A 14,618-nucleotide genomic window follows, 5' to 3' on the forward strand; every position below is an offset into this window, starting at 1 on the left:
TTTGTTTAACATGAACAACTCACAGGTACCACCCAACAACCAACCATGGCTTCTCTGCAGGGGTGGCTGGGTACCGTCAACATGGCAAACCATGATTCAACTCTTGAGGGTGGGTTATCCTGTTGTCTGAACCCAGTCACTGTCTTTATCATAACTGGCCACATAAGGTTCTCACAAGGATAAAATAAAGGGGGTAAAGAACACTAGATTAAGCTCCTCAAAGGAAAGGGGGATAAAAACAATACTACCAGCAGAATAAGAAGAATCTGGTTCCTATTTTCCAGCTGGGGAAAATAGGTTTCCAAGCAGATGTTGCAATTGCTGGCATTCCTTACCTTCGGGGTACCCGGGAGAGATAGTCCCGATTCAAAGACCAGAGCTGTTGTTCCAAGCGGAAGATGCGGAATGCCAGGTAGGAGGAAGACACCACAAGGAGACAGATCCTGAGCGCAGAGACAGGACAGAGAGAAACTGTTCAGGGGTGAGCCAACAAGAGAGCAAGGAAAACTGCTGCCAAGATGGAAAACTTTGCCTTCAGCCTTACAGCACAATGAAGATTTTCAGCAGCTGATAATCGGAGGGTCTCAATGCTGCTTTGCAGCTCTGCTCCACCTCCAGCTCTTCCTCCGTGTTTATTGCACTTTCTGGAACACAAGGAGGTGCAGGCAGCTTGAGTAATGAAACACACAGAGAAGGGAAGACGCAAAGAGACACACGCGCCAATGGACAAAGCTGGAGGATTCGTCAAGCAGGAACATCAAAGTGCTTTGTAGAGGCAAACTTGTGTTAAATGAGCCTACTCCAAACACACGTTAGCTAATCAACCCACCTGCTCGTTCAACACACCCAGGCTGGAGTGTGCGCCCAGTTGAAGGATAAGGTAAAACGTGGCTAAAATACATGAAGTTTAATGAAACTTACCTATTAACTAAGTCAAAAGGAAGGAAAAATGGTTTATCACATTAAGTGCTTTATTTCAGAACAGAATTTGGAATATAAAATGTCATGGTTAATATTCCAAAGGTTTTTAAAAAAATGGTTGTCAGACCCCCTTGCAAGGGTCAGCTCACTATTTTTGTGGATGTTTTTTTAGTATAAAAAACCAAAGATATCTATACTAAAAAGTAGTGTTTTGCACATCCTTATTTCGTTCCCTGGGCCTTGCAGATCCAACTGCCCTGCTCAGAAAAGTTTAAAAAGTGTGGAGACTTTCTGAAGAACCCTCTCGTACATACACAATTGCACATGCACACACAAAGAGATGGGTCTTTTCACTTGCTTATGTATTTAATGTATACAGATGTGAGGATTTATATAAGTATTTGTGCATGTGTGCACATACACGCTCACGCCAGCATCCTGCAGGCCGACCTGGGGTGCCACAAGGGCAACACCGTGTCTCTGGGGTCTGGCAATGATTATGATCAGTGCTGCCCAGCAGATGCGAAGGCGTTGCCTTCAGAAGCAGCACAGAGAGACAATCAGCATGGCGAGGGATTATCTGGGGTGACCGGGAGGGACGGAGGTCCCTGGAGCAGCCACACCATCTGTGCTGCCCATTGCAGAGAATGCTCCTCAGGGGAGCTCTGCCCCAGGTGGCCAGCCAAGCCGTGCCCGTGAGCACGCAAGAGTGGCGGCACCACCAAGGACTCTTCCCCACCCTCCTGCCGCCCCGCACCTGATACCAGCGGCTCCTCAGAGTTGCAGGAGCTCTCCTTCGTGCTGAGGCTGCTGATGGAAGCCCGGTGGATGCACTGGAAGCCCGTATCCGGGAGGGCCAGTGAGAGCGACGCTGAAGCGCCCTTCCTCCATTTGATTTCTGGGACAATCACCTCCTGCGGAAGGTGCAAAACGCAAGTCAACTTGCTGCAAAAAAGAACTGTGGTCATCACAGAAGCATCCTCTGACAAGGGTTTTTTCCTAAGACTGTCCTGAGATTACTTTGTAGTGGACGGTATACAACAGTTTTAAAAAAATAAAGGCAAAACTAACAGCGTTCTGCATGGACTGAACCAAAACCATCGTTTTGCAAGGACAGTTCAACCTATGTTGCTGTGTCTGGTTTGCATTAAATGACTTTATGGCAGGACACGTGTAAAGCAGAGGGAAAGAAACTAGGAAGCACTTCAGAAGATGGAGAGAATGAAGAGAAGGGCAGGAGTGAAGGGCAGGAGTCCCATACCTCGCAACCATGGTTAAAATATCTGCAGCGTTATACCTGAACCAGAAAAATACCAAGTGTGGTGCAGCGATTTTAGCGGCCTTCCTCAATCTGGTTTCCCCCTGATATTTTGGTCAGGCATGTTGGGAGGTACAATCCAACACATCTGCAGCCCATCAGATTGGAGAAAGCTGGGTTAAACTATCGGACTAGAACATGGGAGATCCAGGTTTGAATCCCCTCTCGGCACTGAAGCTGACCTGTCATTCTCTCTAGCCTACCTCACAGGTAGGCTAAAGGAATGGGAGAACCATCTGCATTGCCTTGAGCTCTTTGGAGGAAAAGCAAGATGATTAAACAAGCAAACAATCAGAGTAAACGGCATATTCAGGGGAGGCTGAACTGGGCTTGATCATCTGCAGTTAGAGAGGGAAAGGCTCCTCTTTCCATCTCCAGCTACTTTAAAAGCTTCTCATGGATAAGGCCAGATAACTTCTGCTCTTAGCCACTGAGGGCGAGCCAAGAGGCAGGATTCATGCACTGACTCCTCTAGCAAAGGGTTACACATCCAGGCCTCCTCCGCTCCAAAATATTTCAGATCCGCTGCAGAAACCGCCCAGTGACAAAAGGCCTGTTGTGAGGAACTGTACAGCTCAGAGGGCTTTTGATTTCCTCCCAGAAACTTAAGTCTTACCAGTGACACCGCATCGGGCTCTTCAGTCAATTCTTTCAAGCTTAGGCTCTTTTTGCTCGAAACCTGTGGAGAATTGGGAAGGCAGAGAAATTACTGACGCAGTATGTGCCCCCGAGTCTATTATCTCTGTGGGTAAGAGGGACATCCTATGTCTGCCTACGGAGACAGACTAGTACCACTGTGTTAAAGAAGCTTCATCCTCAGTGAGTAGGTGTAAGACTGAAGCCTAAATATAGCTTAACTTTGCACTCCCTTCAAATATTACAGGTCAAATACATAGACACATAGAAACAGAGCGAGTCAGAAGGGGTCTCCCGGGCCATCTAGTCTGACCCCTGGCTCCAGCCGGCTCCACTCACGACACGCCCACCATGTGCATGTCTAGCTTGCCCTGAAATGGGACAAAAAATGACATGGATAATCTTTAATATTTTATTTATTTATTATATTTCTACCCCACCATTTTTCCTTCCATGGAACTCAAAGCGGCTCACATAATTCTCCTCTCGGTCACATCCTTACAACAACCACCAGTTACCCAGTGAGCACCAAGGCTGAGTGGGGACTAGAACCTGGGCCTCTCCTTGCACTCCTAACCACTCCACGACACCACCCTGGTGCTCAAAAGCTTTTCTTTTATCTGGCAGTATACTAAATGCAAGTAAAATATGCCTGTGAAATTATACTACCAAATTGGGCCATCAGAAAACACTCCAGTGCAAACTTAAATTTTTCTAATGCAGGTGATCCTATGCAAATTCATATCACGAGTATATAAAAAGGCTCCAGTTTTTTTTCCAGAAAACCCACATCTCTGCAGGCGTCTCTCTTCGGTTCCGCTGCACGGCTTTTGCCTTTGAGTGTTCCAAGCTGAGCGTTCTTGTGTCTCAAGAAACCCTCGAGGCTGACGCTTCACCCAGACAACTAAAAAGGGAAGTCCCCCCTTGCCCGAACACCACACCCGAGTGCTGGAAGAGAAAAGCCGGACACACACAGTCCCACTGGAGTCGCCATGGGCACCGCAACACCCGCTGTAAATAGAACCGGCAGATCCGACTCATCAGAGCCAAGTCCTATGATTACTGTTCATGCAGCAAGAGAAGGCTCTGTTCCCATTTTAGCGAGAAACCAACAAATCAAGAGGAGGAGGAGGAGGAAATGTTCGGCCTGCACCACCCCCTTAGTCTATCAAGCCACAAACAACTCTCAGAAGCTGGCCCCAAGCCAGATGTGGTGCACACACTGGCTCTTGAGCCCCCGATCCTTGCAAGGGAAAAGCAAGTTGCTTACCTGTAACCGCTGTTCTTCCAGCAGTCATCTGTGCATTCACACACATGAGCCTTGCTCTTGCACAGAGCCTATTGCCGGGAAGCTTCTATCATTAACCTTCATTCTGGGCACTAACTGTCCTAATTTAAGCAGGATCCCACCTTCTCAGAATGACCTGAGGTTTGAAAACAATTGTTTTTGCTTGTGCAGAGGCTCTATATTATGGCACAGAGAGTGTTTCCCAGCCAGGATGGGGGGACTGGGGAGTGAGAGCTGTGTGCTGCTACCCACTTGGAGAGCTGTGCTTTGCCCGAGAGGTGGGATCTGAACAGAACAGAAGGATAAGTAAGTAGAAGCCGCGGCAAGAAATACCTGCAGATGGGTGCAGACTCTTCGCAAGACATCATACACACTGTCTCTGGAGATCAGGGACACAAAGATGTACTGGAAATAAAGGAAAACGGGCAGCACTGAGTGGTCCGATCCCAAGCACAAAGTCCGAGGAAAGTATTTGGGGAAGGGGCTGGCCAGGCTGCTCCCCGGGATGCAGAACTCTCAGGCAGCGTTCCCCAACCTCTTGTGTCTTCCAGAAACAATTGCACTGCAACACCCAAAATTCTCAGTCCACGGCCCTGCTGGATGGGAATTCTGGGAGCTGTGGTCCAAATGCCTCTGAAGGGCACCAGGTTGGAGAAGGCTGATCTAGGCTCCCAGCCTGACTCCCTGGGAAACCACAGAAACCCACAGTCCCTTCCCCACTTTCCACCAACCCCCAATTGTTTGCTGGTTTCCAAGCTTTTCTGTATTTTTCCCCAGAAAAAGGTTGAAATGCCCTTCCTAAAGCTTATTTACTGGATGCAAATACATTAAATAGAAATATGATGGCATTTTGGGTACTGGCCCTGCCTCTTCTGGCCTTGGCCCTGCTCACCACTGGAACATCCCCGAGCACTGATGCAAAATTAATTTCATCCACAGGCTGAAAGCGGTCCCACCCCGACAGCAGCCTTCCCCAACTGGGTGCCCACTTGGATATGTAGGACTACTGTTCCAATCATCTCTAGCTAGCATGCATCAGGGATGATGGGAGGTATAGTGTGATCGCTGGAGAGCATCAAAGGTTAAGCAGAGGTTAAGAAGCAGCCGGCCAAACCTCAAGGAAGCAGGACATGGTCTTGTGCAAGGACAACTGTCCATCCTGCCAATGAAACACAAGTCAGGGCTTGACCGAGCAGGGAGGGGCTTTCTCCCCAAGCCATTTCTACCCCCCGCCCCCATCCCAGGGGTGGTTTGGAGGGGAAAGCATGCATGTATCCGGAAACGTTTTGCAGGGTTCATGCTCAGGAAGTCCATGAAAGGAAAATTTGATGGTCAGGCACCAAAAAGCCAAGATTCATGTAGCTGCGGTGAAAAGGCTCCAACAAAAAGCCACATTCCACCCACCCCTGCACGTCAAGTTTCAACAGGGGGCGTTGCCTTCATTTCCTGCCTTCAATTTGCTTTGCAGCCTGACTGCAATTCTTTTATGTTTTTTACTCTGCATGGAACCCTGATGGGCAAGTTTTGCTACCTGAAAGGCAGAGTACCCGCGTTTAAGCCCTTCACTCTCGAGGCAGGGTCTGTGATCTCCCACTGCAGAGGGATTTCCACAGGACCAGACTTCCCTTTCTGCCCAGTGCCCTGGCCACGTCCCTCCCCTCACCCCACTTGTCCGAGGGAGGAGGAAAGATGAGCTCCACACTCAGCTGCAAGAACTGCATGGCGGAGCTGCTCACAGGAGACAACTAACAGGAGATCAGGCAGGCCTGTCTCAGAGGAGACGCAACCGATTCAAGAAATGGAGGAATGAAAAGATCAGGAGCCATTTAGATCAAAGAGATGGAAAGGGGATTTTCAATTATTAAGGGAGCCATGCACCATGGAAACAAAAGGCCAGGATGTCAGAAGACACCACAGAAGAGCTGGCAACACAGAAACACTGAGGGTATAAAAAGCAAAAGGCTCGTGACACCTTCACATAGGCGGAAGACCATATTTCAGGCCAGAATCGTTCCATTCTGAAGAAGCCCTCAGGGCTGCATACCTATGGCAGGTAAGGCTGAGGGCAAAAGGGAAGGGCTAAAAGACTGGCATATTTCAACTCAAACTTCATACTGCTGGTTCCTACACCTTAGGAGAGGCTTTTCAACCTTTCAGAAGAGAGGAAAAACCCTCCGCAGGAGCTGGGAAACCACCAAGGATTGGGGTCAGGGGAAAAGCAATAGAACCGCAGGCAGGCTGGATTTGACCCTTGGTCCAAAGTTTCTCCCACCTTCCACTCCCACCTTCCTCAACCCGAACCCTCCGGATATGCCGGGCTACAGCATCTGTCTTAAGTGTGGCTGGAGACAACTGGGGTGGTAGTCAAACCCATCTGCAATGAAGCAGCGGCCAGGGAAGATCGCCAAGAGCTCCAGAAAGCCTGGAGGCTTGGAGACAAGACCAGATGATAGGAATCCAACAGGAGGCGGCTCAGGGCACCTTGTGCCCCTGAAGACTAACAGGGGTTTCCTCTTTTTGGACAGAGGGTGTGCATGGGACTCAGTGGCATGATCCCTGTGAGAGGGCCTCTCCCACGGAAAGTGTATGATCGCCCACACAGTGACAAGCCATGACCTGGACTTTTGACAAATGCCAAGTCCTTCACTTAGGAAAAATGAGTCATTACAAAATGAGGAACACTTGGCTCAACAACACCGCACATGAGAAGGATCTTGGAACTGCCGTAGAGCCCAGGCTGAATGTGAGTCCAGAATGCGATTCTGGACTTGCTTTGCAAAAGTGGCAAATGCTAGTTTAGGCTGCAGTATTAGAGGTATCACTTCCAAATCATGTGAAGTCCTAGTTCCCCTTTACTGGTGAGGCCTCATTTGGAGTCCGGTGTCCAGTTCTGGGCACCACAGTTGAAGAAAGATGCAGCCGAGCTGGGAAGGGTTCAGAGGAGGGCAACAAGGGCGAGCTGGGGACTGGAAACAAAACCCTGTGAGGAGAGACTGCGAGAACTGGGCATGTTTAGCCTCAAGAAAAGAAGGCCGAGGAAAGGCATGGTAGCGCTCCACAAGTACTGGAAGGCTTGTCACAAAAGGGAAGGCCAGGATCTCACCTCAATCTTCCCAGAGTACAAGACACGGAGCAACAGGCTCAGGTTACAGGAAGCCGGGTTCCAGCTAGAGATCGGGAAAAAACTCCTGACTGCTGAAGCTGTACAAGAATGGAACTGGGGAGCGTGTGCAGGCCTGCCCTGAGCAGGGCGCTGGTCCTGACGGCCTTCCGACCCCTTCCGACCCCACTCTTCCAACGTCCTATGATCCACCGGCAGCTAACCTGCAACACCCTCACTGAGCAACAGGGCCCAGTGGGTTGTATGTTTGCACCTTAGTTGCCGCGTGCGGTTTTCTTTTCCTCGCTTATTTACGCATTTTAAATTTCACAGGGCAAGAAGACCTTCAAGCCCGGCTACGCTACGTCTGCACGAGGGAAAACACTGGGGCTTTTCTGCGCAGCGGTATGGCTCTGTGCCTGACACGCCCGGAGCGGTGCTGGTGGGGGAAGACGGGGGAAGATCTGGCCAATGGCACTTACCTTTCTGCTGGCGTTGGTAGTAATAGCTAGTCCATTTGGCAAGAGCCGGGCCGTTTTGTGCTTTTTTATCAGTTGGACAGACACAACAGGAATAACCACCTGGAAATGGAAGCAGGGAAAGGAGGAGGTAGTTGCCAGATATGCATGAATGGACTAGAGGGTAATATATTTCTTGGTTTTCTGGTTATTGACTGCCGAATCATCAAATCCTAGCTATATTTATTTTGGAAGGAAGCCATTCTGATTCCTATTTATTCTTACATTTACATCCCTTGTTTCCCTTCCAAGGAAGGAGTGGCTTACATAATTCTCCTCCTCCTCCTCCTCCTCCTCCTCCTCCTCAGTCATATCCTCCTAACAAGAGGCTTATGACGTAGGTTGGGCTGAGAGTCTGGCACTGGCCCAAGGTCACTCATGAGCTCCATGGCTGAGTGGGGACTAAAACCCAGATCTCCTAAGTTCCAACGCATCACTTTTAACCACCACCCCTGCTACAACTATTTACATTTCTATACTGCCCCTAGCCGAAGCTCTGTGGACTGTTCTCAACATTAAGTCACCCATTCAGATTCCAACCAGGCCTGATCCTGCTTAGCTTCCAAGATGAGGCAGGCTCAGGTACTTCAGACTATATGGAAGCTATCACACCTCACTGTCAGATTTCCTTGCCCAGGGAGGAACTCTGTTCGGGCCTGTTGCCTCCAATCAGGCACTGCTTGTGAACAAGCCTATCAAGTGGTGGACTAATTAAGGTGACCTCCCAGAGGTAATTTCTTCTACCTCTGGGCTGGTAAGCTCTCATCACTCCAGCTATGCACAGGACTTGCAGAAATGTAAAGGAACAAGCAGGAAAGCATTACTGACTGTGTATACATGCCCAGATTTGGTTGACAGACATGGCTGCCGGGTGTGTGTGTGTGTGTGTGTGTGTAAGGTTCTTCACGTTGCACCTAATAAAACCTCAAAATAACTAACACCATGGGAATAAATGTGCGTGTTCTGCAAGCTGGTACTTCTGCTAAGTGCCCCACTGGGTAGCGCCCACCATGGGCTCCTTGCCATTACACTTCGGATGACTTTTCTTTCACAGGGAGGCAAAAGGTCGGTGCACACCCACACCAAGACTTTCAAAAAGCAACGCACGCACAACAGGCTGGGCCACTTCATCCTTTCCCCGTGTCCTGCTATTTGCCAACCCTTCTGAAAGAGTTTTCCTCGGAAGTTATACTGATCGGCTGGACACCCTTCCTGCAGCCCCTTTTCGTTCATTCCTCTGCTCCCCGAGTTGCATGAGACTAGCAGCACTGGGCCCGGGTTTGAAGAAGTCTTCTCAAGAGCAGACACACACACGCACAGACGCACGCAGCCCTCATCTTGGATTTCCACAGGTGCAAAGCCCTGCAATCGCCGATATTCCAAAGCGATTTAAAACAGGACTGAATAAATCCCTGAAGGAGAAATCTAGCCATGCAGGTTAGTCCATAGCACCGTGGGTGAAAATAGCTCCTATCACAACAACATGGCAGACACCATGTTTTGGGATACCGGCATTCTGCAACCACAGTAAGTAAGGTGACTGTGCTTGGGGAAAGCTACCAAGATGCAGACCACAAATGAAGCTGCTGCGTTCCGAGGAAAAGCCCCCGTGGCCACTGCTGGTCACCCAGCAAGCATTCCTGCTGGCACTGGCTTCTTGAGCTTCCCGAGGACCCAGGAGAGTAATATGAGTCCCGGGGGCCAGGGGACATTGCTGGTATTGGGACATGAGAAGCGGCAGGCCTTTCCCAAGGTAATGAGGTTGCCCCATCTCCCTTTATGTGTGTATGTTTAATATCAAGTACAGGACACTGGATCAGAGCAGCAGCAGCAGGGATGGAGGAGTTGGGACAGGTGCAGGAAAGGGCAACCAAAATGCTCAAGGGGCTGCAGCCACTCTGGGACTGCCTGGTTTCGAATGACGGCAAGTAAGAGGAAAGGAGAGGTGCATGCAGAGGAGAAAGGAGAGGGTGGCATTTCCCCCTTCTCTGCTAAAAATGCAGTGAGATTCTCCCGTGAAGCTGATTGGTGGGAGATGCAGAGCACAGAAAAGCAAGGGCACCTGCAGACAGCGCTGAGTTAAACAATGGAATCTGCTGCCACACGCTAAAGTTACAGCCACCCACTTGGAGGGCTTTAAAACAGGACTGAATAAATTCCTGGAGGAGAAATCTAGCCACGCGTGCTGGTCCCGATGGCTATCAGCCGGCTCTGGTATTAGCAGCTGCGTGACTACTTGCACCAGGGGCTGGGGAACATGGGCAGGAGGGTGCTCCGGCACCGATGGCCTGCTTGTGGGTTTTCAGCGGACAGTCGCTTGGCACTGCTTGATCAGAAAACTGGACGGGAAGCTCTTCTGGTTTTCTTACGGAGTTGGCCCTGCTCATCCAGTGAAACAGTACCTTGCACCCAGCCTCAGAAATGGAACAGGAAGCTCAGCAAAGCTGTCTGGACAGGTAAGGCATCCCTTTGGTCAGTGTCGAAGGCAAGGGGGAGAAACACAGACCTGCCCGATATGGTCCAGCAGGGACCTGGCCAAGCATCCAAGGGACCTGGGCAGTCCAGGGCAGGCGTGTGGGAAAAGGGTCAAGGGTGAAGTCAACAGTAGCTGCCGTGCCCCAACTAGAAAACCCCACTAAATGGGCTGAAGTTGGGGGTGGGAACTCACATTCTTCCCTTGTGACGTTTATTTAAATAGGTAGTGCTGCCTTTATATAAATATTTCCGCCCTTTGGCACTGTTTTAAGGAAGTCTGTTCTAAATAAGGAAGAAAGTTACGGCACTGTTTACTGGATAACCTCAAAACCCTAATTCAAGTGGAAAGACTGGTGTTCTGGATTGCATCAAATTCAGTTACGGCTCCCCACATGCCACTGAAACAGGCTCAACTCCAAAGCCATTTTCTTGGAGAATTTAAAAAGAGAAGCAGGAAAAAGTTGTTTCCAGAAGGCACAGTGGCCTCTTTAGGAGCAAATAAAGACAGTTTAATTGTCTCAAGCTTTTGGGCAACTGCTGCTTTTAATGCTACACCCAGCTTTAAATTTCATCTGTTTTAGCTCTCTCCACTTTTAGTCTGTTAATGTTCAGTAGTTTGTAATAGCTGGTCTATTATTTTAATGTGCTCTTTTTGCCATGGTCTGTTCTGAAGTCTTTTAAGCAGGAAGGTGAACTAGGCTTCCACCTTCCCCCCCCCCCCAAAAAAAAAACCTTAACAGAGGAAAAATAGGCAAAGGCACAGAAGTGGTCTGCATCATGGCCCCAAGCCTGTGCCTCTCTCCTCCCACTTGCTGACTTGCTCTGTAAATACTCTAGTCTGGGATGAGGGACATTTTCCTGCAAGGGGTCACATGCCTTGGAGGCAATTTGTCAGGGGCTGTGTAGAGTCCACCCTCATTCCAAATGCACACTCCACTCCATGAAAACTCCACCTTATCAAAAGATGCCTTATCAGAACTCACCTTGATATCCTTGCCAAAAAGGTTTGCATAAAAACAAAGCCAGTTTGGAGAAATGTAGAGCCGGCCTTGGATGAGAATGTCTCTCTGAAGGGCACAGGAACAGACTTCAAAAAAGACAACAAAGGATGTGGGCACAACGTCACGGCTATTGTTATCCTGCCTTTCAGACAAAGCCATCTCCCAAAGTAGGTTCGCCATGCTCTAAGAGGAGCTGCGCAGAGAGAGATTCGACCAAGAGGGACGGCACTTCAGTGCCAGTCCTGCCTCCTTCGGTACCTGAGGGCAGCCCGCCCTCGACCTCGTCAAATGCTCCTGACCCTTCCGAACTGGGGTGCCTGACCCCTTTCAGCCCCAGAGCTGAACCCTACTCTTGGCGTTGCACTCCAGGAGTGGACAGGAGCAAAGGCAATGTGGTGACGGCAACACGTCAACCTAGGTTAGGAAGAGCTTTTACCTTCACTGACTAAATCTGAGCAGAGGCACCTCAGCTTTTCAGAATGAGGAAAAGCTGCGAAGAGCAGGGAAAACGCCCAGAGGCTCTGTGGCTGGGGAAAGGGAGTGGGGGGGGGCGGACCCCAGGGGGTCAGAGAGGCACCCTAGGTGGGCTGGCCTTGCCTGAGGCTCCGCCCCCTTGCCTTTGATCCCCGGTTGCTGCAACGTCTCTGCCCTCTCTTGAGCTTGACCGAAGGGCTCACTGGACTGCGCTCTCCCCGGGGACGGCCCTGCCGGAGCAGTGCAGTTTTGCAAACGCATCTTCTTTTCCCTAAAGAAAAGTCCCCGGATTGTGTCTGATCATAAGCCAAAGCCAAATCAGCCACGTGACAAAAAAGAGCGAATGCACCAAACGGCCATTTCTGGATTGCAAGAACAAGAGGTTCTGCATCACGAATCAGACCCCCTCTGGAGCACGGACATGGACACCGCATCCCGTTCCAGGCGCCGCTCGATGAGGCGGCACGCAAACTGGAAGGAGAGTCAGAGGAGAACAGTCCCGGCGGTCAAGATGACAGCTGGGGGAAGGGCCTTCTCCGCTGTGGCCCCGCTTGCAGAGCGCTCTCCCTGAGGAAGTGCACTGGGCACCTTCGCAACCTCGTCTTCGTCGTCTGGCTAGGACATCTTTTATTCAACCCTTGTTTTTAACAGCTACTCTGGTTTTATCCCACTATGTTTCATTGCTTGTTTATTATGTTTTCCCGTCTTCTAAATGATATTGGATTCATTTTTGCTCAGCTGTTTTTTTAAATTCTTGCTTTAGGGGTTTTATGCTGGCTGCTTATGGTTCTTTTTGTAAGCCGCCCAGAGAGCCCTTGGAGTATAAGGGCGGACATACAAATACAATACATAAATAAAGCAAGGGATTTGCAGCCAGGTTGAAGGGGAACATTTAGCCTGGCAAACAGAGCTAATAGAAAATCTGATAGCTCCCCCTTAGCACCGGTAGAGGGCCCCCTCAAAAAAGAGGGCAAAGTCTGGACCTCTTCAGTGCAAGAGAGCAAGTCCACAGCTACCAGTCCGAAAGGAGGGGAGATTTGGGGTGGACGTTAATGTTCCCAAGAGAAAAGAGGCTCAGTGGTGGAGCACCAGCTTGGCAGGCAGAAGGTCCACAGATCAAGCCCTGCCTGAAACCCTGAAGGACTTCTGCCAGTCCGTGTTGGCAATACTAAGCTGAACTGGTTGGCAACCTGACTCAAGATGCAGCATTCCATGTTGCAAACTTGCGAATGGTAAGAGCAGCTGAGGAGAGAACCAAATGTGCAGGGGGGGGGGGTGCACAAGGTCAATCCGGACCCACTGCTAGAGCTTGGGGTGCTTTGCAGAGGACTGCCTGGCCTCCTCATTCTCCGCACACGCAGAAAAGCAGCCACAAAATGTCTCTCCACCCAGCCTAAACGCTGCAGCTAAAATGAAGACCGCCTGGGTCAACTACGCAGAAGCGACTCTCTGTGTGCAAGGACTGGGAACGCCACTCAGCTGGGCTAACGGGAAGGAATGCCTGGATTCAGAACGCCCTGAAGGACTTGCCTTCTGCACCCAGTTCTGATGGGTAGAACTTGGGAGTCCAGTACAAAAATAAACTAGGTGGATCCTGGAAGACTGCAGTTTGCCCACCCCAAACCAGAGAAATGATAGGCTCTCCTTGGCCAGAGGTTTTGAAGCGCAGGCCAGACAGCTGTTTGGCGAGGTTGTTTGAACTCTGGATTTCTGATGGCCTCCAGGGCCTCCTGCTGCTGCTGTCCCCCCCCCCCAAAAAAAAACAAAAAACAAAACAGCATTTGCCACTCACCTTTAAGCACACTCTCTTCTGTGGGAATGTCTTTGAATAACTTGTGGTATTGGGAGTTGTATTTATTTGGTGGCTAGAAATAAAAACAGACAAATTCAGGCAGGCTCTCAGAGCACAACCACAAAGGACAGTAACGGAGTCTTGGCAGGCATCAAGACAAAGGTCTTGGCTTGGGTTTACTACTCCTCTGGGGGTTTTGCTTGCAAATGCAAGCAAGCGAGTGCGGTTGCTCACTCACAGGACTGTTGCAAAGAAGTCAGGAAACAGACAACACACTGCCTGGAGTGGGAAGTACTGAGGACCCATTGCACAGTATGGAAAAGCAGCCCTGCAAGCCCGTGTTCCCACTAGATATTTTGGACTACAACTCCCAGGATTCCTGACCATTGGTCATGCTGGCTGGGGCGATGGGGAATTGAAGTGCAAACTATCAGGAAAATAGCAAGTTAGAGAACGGTTTGTTTATTTAAAACTTTTCTAGACTGTCCCTTACTGTGGTCTCAGGACAGTTTAACAAAAAGACAATGTAAAATAAAATAAAACACAGCGCCCTGATAAAATTTCCAACCAACAATAATGCCCCAATTAAAACAATCAAATCTTAAAACACTGGAAGAATAAAAAGGTTTTAGCCAGGGGCCGAAAAGAATAAAGTGACGGCACCAGGCAAACCTCTCTGGGGAGCGTGTTCCACAATCGGGGTGCCACCACAGAGAAGGCCCTTCTCTGGGTAGTCACCCTCCCAATCTCCTTCAGGGAGGACACCCGGAGAAGGGCCTCTGCCCCAGATCTTAAGGGGCAGGCAGGCACATATGGAAGGAGATGCTCCTTCAGGCAACCAGGCCCTAAACTGTTTAGGGCCATGGGATAGGCCACCTGGTGCTCTCCAGGTATTTCAGACTACGACTCCTATAAAAGGCATGCAGCTTAGCCAGCAGGGCAGGCAGCTTCCAAGGAAAAAATGGCCCCGATGCAAGCAGCACCCCCTCAACCCTGCCCTACAGGCCCTCGTGGCAGTGGCTGCTTTCAGACAACACGAGAATCCACAGACAAAGGTGGAGTGCAGGATGCTGCTGAACTGTGTTATCACTGAAA

General features: G+C 50.0%; 1 protein-coding gene across 5 annotated transcripts in view; it reads right to left on the bottom strand.

Annotated features, from left to right (window-relative positions):
• The window catches only part of GRAMD2A (GRAM domain containing 2A), a 50,392-nt gene that overhangs the window by 4,055 nt on the left and 31,719 nt on the right, over nucleotides 1–14,618 (bottom strand). For all 5 annotated transcript variants that reach the window (XM_044438782.1, XM_044438784.1, XM_044438783.1 and 2 more), the window contains 8 exons: nucleotides 13,524–13,596; nucleotides 11,240–11,343; nucleotides 7,746–7,844; nucleotides 4,497–4,568; nucleotides 2,856–2,918; nucleotides 1,679–1,835; nucleotides 545–644; nucleotides 336–443 (listed from right to left, as the gene is read on the bottom strand). In XM_044438782.1, coding sequence (XP_044294717.1) covers nucleotides 336–443; nucleotides 545–644; nucleotides 1,679–1,835; nucleotides 2,856–2,918; nucleotides 4,497–4,568; nucleotides 7,746–7,844; nucleotides 11,240–11,343; nucleotides 13,524–13,596 — 776 coding nt within the window. The remainder of the gene's footprint in view (nucleotides 1–335; nucleotides 444–544; nucleotides 645–1,678; nucleotides 1,836–2,855; nucleotides 2,919–4,496; nucleotides 4,569–7,745; nucleotides 7,845–11,239; nucleotides 11,344–13,523; nucleotides 13,597–14,618) is intronic.

Source organism: Varanus komodoensis, unplaced genomic scaffold (assembly GCF_004798865.1).
Source record: "Varanus komodoensis strain SLA01 unplaced genomic scaffold, ASM479886v1 scaffold33, whole genome shotgun sequence".
Taxonomy (NCBI): Eukaryota; Metazoa; Chordata; class Lepidosauria; order Squamata; family Varanidae; genus Varanus; species Varanus komodoensis.